At 39.7% G+C, this 8,145-nt stretch overlaps 1 protein-coding gene across 1 annotated transcript; it reads right to left on the reverse strand.

The window, feature by feature from the left end:
* Positions 1–2,366: 2,366 nt before the first annotated feature.
* Positions 2,367–7,933, reverse strand: LOC145890722 (uncharacterized). Its single transcript, XM_082981866.1, has 4 exons — positions 7,792–7,933; positions 4,392–5,126; positions 3,936–4,046; positions 2,367–3,213 (listed from the first exon to the last, which is right to left on the reverse strand). The coding sequence occupies exons 2-4, from the start codon at positions 4,843–4,845 to the stop codon at positions 2,453–2,455; spliced, it is 1,326 nt and encodes a 441-aa protein (XP_082837992.1). The 5' UTR covers positions 4,846–5,126; positions 7,792–7,933; the 3' UTR covers positions 2,367–2,452.
* Positions 7,934–8,145: the final 212 nt, after the last annotated feature.

Raw genomic sequence — 8,145 nt, forward strand, 5'->3', positions numbered from 1 at the left:
CAGTTTCCAAGGTCAACTGCATTATTGCATGTTGTGGAGGGGACATAAACGGTCCTGGAGCGCTGCTTGTGTATCTTTGGTATATTAGTGAAAACAGTAGGTCTGCAAAAGAAAACAGCAAGACGTTAGTAGTATATAGGTGACAAAGGAGAGAATCTCAGAGACTTCCTTCCTGTCTCTGAGATTCTCTTTCCGATTTGGAGACAGTTTCTTACATATTCATTTTAAAGGGTGAAATGTCTTAGGGAGACACTCACAGGTACCCTCTGTTTTCCGGTCTTGATTGGGAGCACTTTACAATTCTCCCTGAACCGGAATGAGAGCGCTGAGAGAGCGAGAGAGAGAGAGAGAGAGAGAGAGACTCTATTTTAGTCATGACCCCGGTTTGACCCTGGTCTATCAAGTTGTTAGCCGTTTTTGTCTTGGTGTGCCTAAGCTTGATTGATTTCGGCCATTGCAAAGCTAAATTGTTTTAATGGTTTGAATTGCGTTCTGTAAAATTCGGACGACGTCTAAACGGCGTCGTGATTAATGTCATTACAAAGGTCGCGTGTAGGCGGGCGAGTTAAATAATTGCGAGAGTTATAAAATTCATGTTGGTATAATTGGGCTTAATTACCGATTCGTACCATTATCAGTTTGGCCTTGTCGTGTGCGGGTTACGGGCGTGAATTATTAAAAATGCGACGACATGTGGAAATCATTCGATTCGCCTTGTTCGTTTTTGCGTTTATGTGCGCACCCGTTTACATGCCTTATTGTGGACCAACCGGAAGTCGAAAGACTTGTTTTGTCGCAAAATTTGGTACTATGGTCAATGGCAGGTGGGGTCTGCGTACAAGACCCTACCGGACAGAATTAAATTCGTGCAGGGCGTTCCTACCTATGTCGAGACAGGCGTGGGAACCGTTTTGATACTAGATGACTTGATGTGTGGAAGAAGTAAAATTGTTTCGCGTTTGTTCACCCAGGGCAGTCATCATAAAGACACGAGTATGTTGTTCCGTTTCTGTTACCTTTTGAATCATAAAAGGTTTAGGGGAAATTCATTTAGGTTGCATTCGATAAGCGAACTTAAGCTCTATATCGCCACCACGTGACGTAAACCAACTGCCGTTGATTTCTGCTTGTGTATTGTGTTGGACTCGCAGCGTGAAAGCTTTCATTTTCAAACTGAACATTGTTTTCAAACTTGGCCATTGTTTGTCGTAAGCTATTGTTTGTATAGGAAAGCCATAGCTAAAATGCTGTTAATCATTAGTAAACGTTTCGAACACTAACTGGGTTTATCATCAGTACTACAATGAGCGCATGCAAGCGCATGCCGAAACAAACGTTTCAAACACCACTGTGTTCAAGACCGCACACCTAACCAGTAAGCTGCTGTGCTGTAACCACGTTTGTACACTTCGATAAACGCTTTATTCCGGGGCCAATCAAAACGATCATATACGATACAAACCTCTTTCTAAAACAGAGCAAACTATTTTTACCTCACAGAGAATCAGCAACAAAATGGAACAGAAAATCAATGTGACGCGAAATATAACACAGATAAATATGTACAAATGTCCTCAGAGGGATAATGCACTGAATACGGAATCTCATAGCAAGTGCAAAGCAGCGTTGGAGCAACGCGACCAATAAAATCTTTGTCAACATCTATCCTAGGGATCAATGTCCACTCAGAAAACCGGATCGAGACAAAGGAAACGGACTTGGAAGTCTCCGCATCGCCTTCCGTCAGGTTGATGTTTATTAATACATATAAGTCCCTCCTCAGCACTTATCGTTACGTTGTTACCAGACATGGTTGACGGTCTGCAAGAAAAATTCCTAGTTTAAAATAGGCTTTTGCGTTGTACAGTGAGTGTAAACACTGTTTTAATCAAATCGTCCTTCAGTATTTTTTTTCTAGAATGGTTTGATGAATGAATTTGTGACATCTAAAATGCCGCTGACTATTGTTTCTAGATTTATAAGGGAAGTCCCAAGAGGAACAACTGATACTCCTGTACATCAAGTTGTGTACGACTCGTATTAAGTGTAAGTTTATGGATCATGAATCATAATACTCATAAGAATATACCGTATTTCATTCTCTGTTTGACAAACAAAATAGAAAACACAACTAATGCTTTCATGTTCTGCACGCAACTGATAAAAAGATACTTGAACAAGCAAAAAACTGACCTGGCAGGTTTCCCACCAACAATCCCAAGTTATAAACAATATGTAACTTGCTTGTTTCTTACAAAGGAAAATAATCTTATTCACTTTTTCCCAACAAAATTAATGTATTCCGATTCTCAAACGCTATCACAACAATTTTCATTATTTACAAATCATTGCATGGATAAAATTCACATTTAGTGACACAATATTTACGCAAATCATCAATATTTGTTTTGCTTTGAGTAAAATTGTACAAAGTTATGTGACGTCACAATGCCTACTGTTGTAACAATCCTGTAACTTCTTGCAAATTGTTTTCACCTATTTCAATCCACTCCTCTCTTTCCTTTTCAGTTATGTCTGTTGCCATTCTGTAAGCCTGGATTGCTTGTTGATAAAAATTCATGCTTTCATTCAGTCGATGTGTTTCCTTGCAAACAACACCAAGGTTGTATAACAACTGTCCGAACACTTCATACTTTGCTGAGTTTTCACCAAACTGTTTCCTCATCATTTCAAGTCCAAGTTTAATTGTTGATTCCATCGACGAATAATCTCCAATTGAAAGTTGACTCACTCCAATCTCATGCAAACACTGCACTTCATAAATGCATTTTATTTCATCTTCCACGTTATGAATATTTTGTATTTTGAGTCTCATCGTTTCCATGAGCGGTATCGCATGATCATGAATCATTCGTTTGTTTTCAAGTTTTTGATTCGAATCCGATGTTTTCATCAAATCTTCGCATGTCAGTCTCAAAACCCTAACGCAATCCCAAACACCATTCACCCCTCTCACGTTATCGTAATGCCTTGCATAAAATTCACCTCCAAGGTCGTACAATAAAATCGATTCAAAAAATTTTCCATCTTCTCTCTTTTTATCTCCAGTTGTTTCCAAATCTTCTGCAGTTGCCCCACGACCTTCAAGTGACCTTGAAAGTTGGTTTCTTGTTTCATTTGCTTCAGGATATTTTTGCTTTTCCAACAAATCCGCGTATTTTTTTGTCAGGGAATTAAGGTTGATATTTTCATCTGAAACAGAAACAATTAAATTAAACAACGCGAAACAATTCAATTCCCAACATAAAAATATTTTTTGCAACTTGTTTCTCGTTATGGCGAAAACATTAGTGGCGCAAGAAAGCTGTAAAATATACATACTTTAAATGTGGGGATTTCATTCAATTTAACGTCTAACTTATGTTGGTAATAACTGGTAGATTACCGTTTTCGTTTGCACCCATTTTTTTTTTCACTAAAGCACCATAGACATATCACTTGAGTAGGTTTACCAAATAACCCGCATCAAAACACTGAAGGTTGAAGTATTTGTTTCATGTTGCTGCGGTAATTGTATTTTTATCAATAAAACGGTGCTGCATAATCTGTAATATTACATGGCAAGAATCTTTAAATGGGAGGTTGTTTAGAAACACTACGATATCTATGGTTTGTATTTAATGTAATCGTCACGGAATTATTTCGGCAGCGCAGGAATTGAGCCTAGTGTTCTTCTCCCCTGGCTTATAATACATGGGATGGACTTGGGACAAAGCATGAATTACTTTATTTACATATTTGGACATTTTATTGTCCATACACTTTTTTTACGGCGCCACTCATTTTGATTTGTTTACCACTAGTGTCTAGAGTGGCTGTCACTGATTTAAGGCAAGCTTGAGGTGATGAACCTATATTAAATGCACGGAGTCAGTATTATAACATTTTACCTCATTATAGGAATCTCTGGTTACCTGTTTGCTGACCGGTTCTCTGCACGATCTGCTCATTTGTTTCACCGCTAGATGGCCGAAGGTGAGTGACGTAATGGGAGGTGGTTGCAAGCTCTTCAGTACCTCGAATTGCTGCAAAAACAAATTTTTACCTATAATAGGACAAGTTTTATCATATGAAGTTATGTCATAGTTACAACACCATACCAAATATATTAAATCAACCCCTGTTTACGCCGTTCAACAGATCAACAAATTCTTGTGGCAAATTATCGGGCATGAAAATTACTGTGGAGGACAACGTTGGACTTGACAAGAAAACTTTATGTATTTGACAAATCCATGTCTCACAGCATGTTTAAAAATCCCCACATTGTTAACATAAAGTATTCATGTACTGAAAAAGAAATTAGTAAGTGAATATACAAACTAACGATTCAGTAATTCCCAATAAAATGTATCAAAAATTGCACTGACTCAACAATGGTTTAATTCCTCTACAAGATTCTTCATTTATTTTAATCCACTCTTTCCTTTCCTCTTCAGTTATGTCTGTTGCCATTCTGGAAGCTTGAATTGATTTTTGAAGAAAATCCACGCTTTCATTCAGTCGATTTGTTTGATGGCAAACAACACCAAGGTTGTTTAACAAGTGTCCGAACACTCCATACTTTGCTGAGTTTTCACCAAACTCTTTCCTCATCATTTCAAGTCCAAGTTTAATTGTTGATTCTATCGACGAATAATCCCCGATTGAATGTTGACACATTTGAATCCCGCACAAACAATTCACTTCATTCAGAGATTTTATTTTATCTTCCACGTTTTTAATATTTTGTATTTTGAGTCTCATCGTTTCCATGAGCGGTATCACGTGATCACGAATTATACGCTTGTTTTCAAGTTTTTGATTCAAATCCGATGTTTTCATCAAGTCTTTGCATGTCAGTCTCAAACCCCAAACACAATCCTTTACACCTTCCACCCCTCTCACGTGATCGTGATGCCTTGAAAAAAATTCACCTCCAACGTCGTACAATAAAATCGATTCCAAACATTTTCCCTCTTCTCTCTTTTTATCTCCAGTTATTTTCAAATCTACTGCAGTTGTCCCAAGACCTTCAAGTGACCTAGAAAGTTGTTTTTTTGTTTTATTTGCTTCGGAATATTTTCGCTTTTTCAACAAATCCACATAAATTTTGGTGCTTTCATCTGAAATCAAAACATTTGAAATTATGAAAAGAGAAAAAAATTCTCATTATTTCTAAATATTCTGATGCGACACTACGTCACTACAGTACTATACGTCACTACAAATAATACTTTTAACTTGGGGCTCATGTGTTGTAAATATCGGTGACAATTTGTACGAAATGTTAATTTTTCATGGCAGTCTTACATTACTCATGAAGGCACTGATATTACGCCAGTTTTTAAATATTTAATCTAGGCGTGTTGATAAAACTTTGACGTGGCAAAACTTATGTATGAAGTTATCTTCAACTACTTTCATGTGTATTTGTTTTGTTAATGTTAACGGTATATATTTCGCCTATTCACATACATCGTCTGATGACGCACGAAAAAATACTTGCAGACAGTTTTGGAAAGTTCATGGTCGTTAAAAACGTACACACACCTTGTAAATCACCTTGACATGCAGCAACCACTGTTTTCTCTGAGCTTAGGTGTGCCTTAACGTTAATTCACAACATGCTATCAGGGTAAAAAGTGTTTTTCTTTGTTAAATTTAACGTCAGTAGTATATAGGTGACAGAGGAGAGAATCCCAGAGACTTCCTTCCTGTCTCTGAGATTCTCTTTCCGATTGGGAGACATAAAAGAGTACACTCTAAGTTTCTTACGCATGTATTATCGAGGGTGAAATGTCTCAGGGAGACACTCACAGATACTCTATGTTTTCCAGTCTTGATTGGGAGTACGATACAATTCTCCCTGAAGCGGAATGAGAGCGCAGAGAGGAAGAGAGACTCTATTTTTAGTCATGAGGTGTGCTTAGGCTTTTTTGATTTCGGCCATTGCAAAGCTAAATCGTTTTAATGGCGGTTGAATTTGCTTCCTGTATGATTCCGACGACGTCAAAAATCACAGTGCACCGATCCGATGACGTCGGGCGAACAGGAAATTGCAACTTGTACATTAGAGTGTGATGAGCGGTAAGTGTGTTTTTACCGAGCGACAAGCGATCCCGTTTGGTTAAAAACCACATTCTCGCGCATCCCCAACCAAAACACGACTTTGCCGAATTTACAACCGGTCAACGGCGAAAGTAGGTGCGTTTGTAAAATTAACTCTTGCGTGCTACTGACTGACATCGTTTTCTCATTGGTAGATGTTTGCAAACAGACGGCGGTGGGAACCGACAATTATATGTTTCCGGTGAGCAACCGCCGGCAGACCGCTTAATGGCCCAGCGCTGGTCCGCAGTCCGCACTAACGCACGAATTGGACGTGTGACGTCATTGTACAATTTTTCGCTGCCGATCGTTTGGTCACGTGTCGACCATATGGTCCACGCAATATCAGGCGATGGGCAGAGAACCTTCAAAATTAATTGCAGTTTCAGTTTCACATTAGAAACCATTCTGGGGAACGACGATATTTCACGAGTCAGATAACAATGCAATACTTTTCCCCACGCCTTTTCTGATCCGCTCGCAGTCCGTTTACCGAGGTGTGTCACGCTCAACACGGGTCTCATCACATTTCATAAAACGATTGACGGTCGACCGATCACAGACAACCTATGTGTTTTTCGATGTATCGCACCTAAAGATGCCACAGGGCGGTGGCCTTGGTCGCATCGTCACCGAGTTATGTCGGAAATTCACAGGCGGAAAATGTGTTGATAACTTCCGAAGTGTACGCTTGGGTGCTCTACCTTAAAACGAAGCGTGCTTTGTTTAAAAAATCAACCTCTTCAGGCTATAAGTGCTGGGGGCGTGCGAAATTTTATACCGTTATTTTCAACGGCTTAAGAATAAGCGCACCACGATCATGAACCTGGATTTAACAAGCAATCATTTCTGTCCCATCGCGATTTTCCTACCTACGCATCGAACTTTGCTTGCTCGATGTGCAAAGTAACTCGGGAGCGGTTTGTCGAATATATGACGTCACAAGGGGATTTCGTGCAAGGTGACTGCTGGCGCGCGCGCGAGCGCCACTGCCAACGCGAACCGGGAAAGTTTGAAGTTGAATTTTCTGGTCATTCCCTAGTGGCGCTGTCCGCCAAAACATATAACTGCGAAGTTGATACCGTTAAACGAGCCGCCAAGGGTTTGCCCAAGGCTCAGAACCCGCTCGCCATGACTGATTGCACGGATGTGTTGAAAACAGACCGACCACGCAAAGGGGTCAATGTAAATTTTCAAGTCGTCAATCAAAACGTGTTTACACGCCGTGGGGAACGTACAGGCCTAAATTACTTCTATGCTAAGCCTAGAAAACGCTTAAGTTCGAGAGCCCCGTGGTGGCCATTTTCCCCAAGAAATACTGATGACGGCTTCGAGCGTTTATTGCTTATTTACTACGCCACTTAGGACGAGGACTGCGATTGTCTTATTGCATCGCGTATTCGCCAAAAAAACGCCGAACTTTTGCACAATGGTTTTGCTGTTTTCTTAGCCGATAAATATTTGTCCCTCATTGTGGTAGATAGCCAGTATTATAAATGATTCGGCTCCTGAGTGCTCGCCGACACTATCACAATTCAACCTTGTATAACGTGGAAGACATACCACTAGTGGTTTGAGTGGCTGCCACTGATTTAAGACAAGCTTGAGGTGATGAGACAAATTTAAATGCACGGAGTCAGTATTATAACATTTTACTTCATAATAGGAATCTCTGGTTACCTGTTTGGTGAACCGTTCTCTGCACGATCTGCTCGTTTGTTTCACCACTAGATGGCTGAAGGTGAGTGACGTCATGGGAGGTGGTTGCAAGCTCTTCAGTACCTCGAATTGCTGCAACAACAAATTATTTTACCTATAATAGGACAACTTTCATCATGTGAAGTTATGTCATAGTTAAAACACCACACCAAATATATTAAATCAACCCCTGTTTATGCCGTTCAACAGATCAATAAATTCTTGTGGCAAATTATCGGGAATGGAAATTACTGTGGAGGAAAATGTTGGACTTTATGTATTTGACAAATCCCTGTCTCAAAGCATGTTTAAAAATTGCAAACCACACTTTCTTAA

Source organism: Ascidia mentula, chromosome 2, assembly GCF_947561715.1.
Source record: "Ascidia mentula chromosome 2, kaAscMent1.1, whole genome shotgun sequence".
Taxonomy (NCBI): Eukaryota; Metazoa; Chordata; class Ascidiacea; order Phlebobranchia; family Ascidiidae; genus Ascidia; species Ascidia mentula.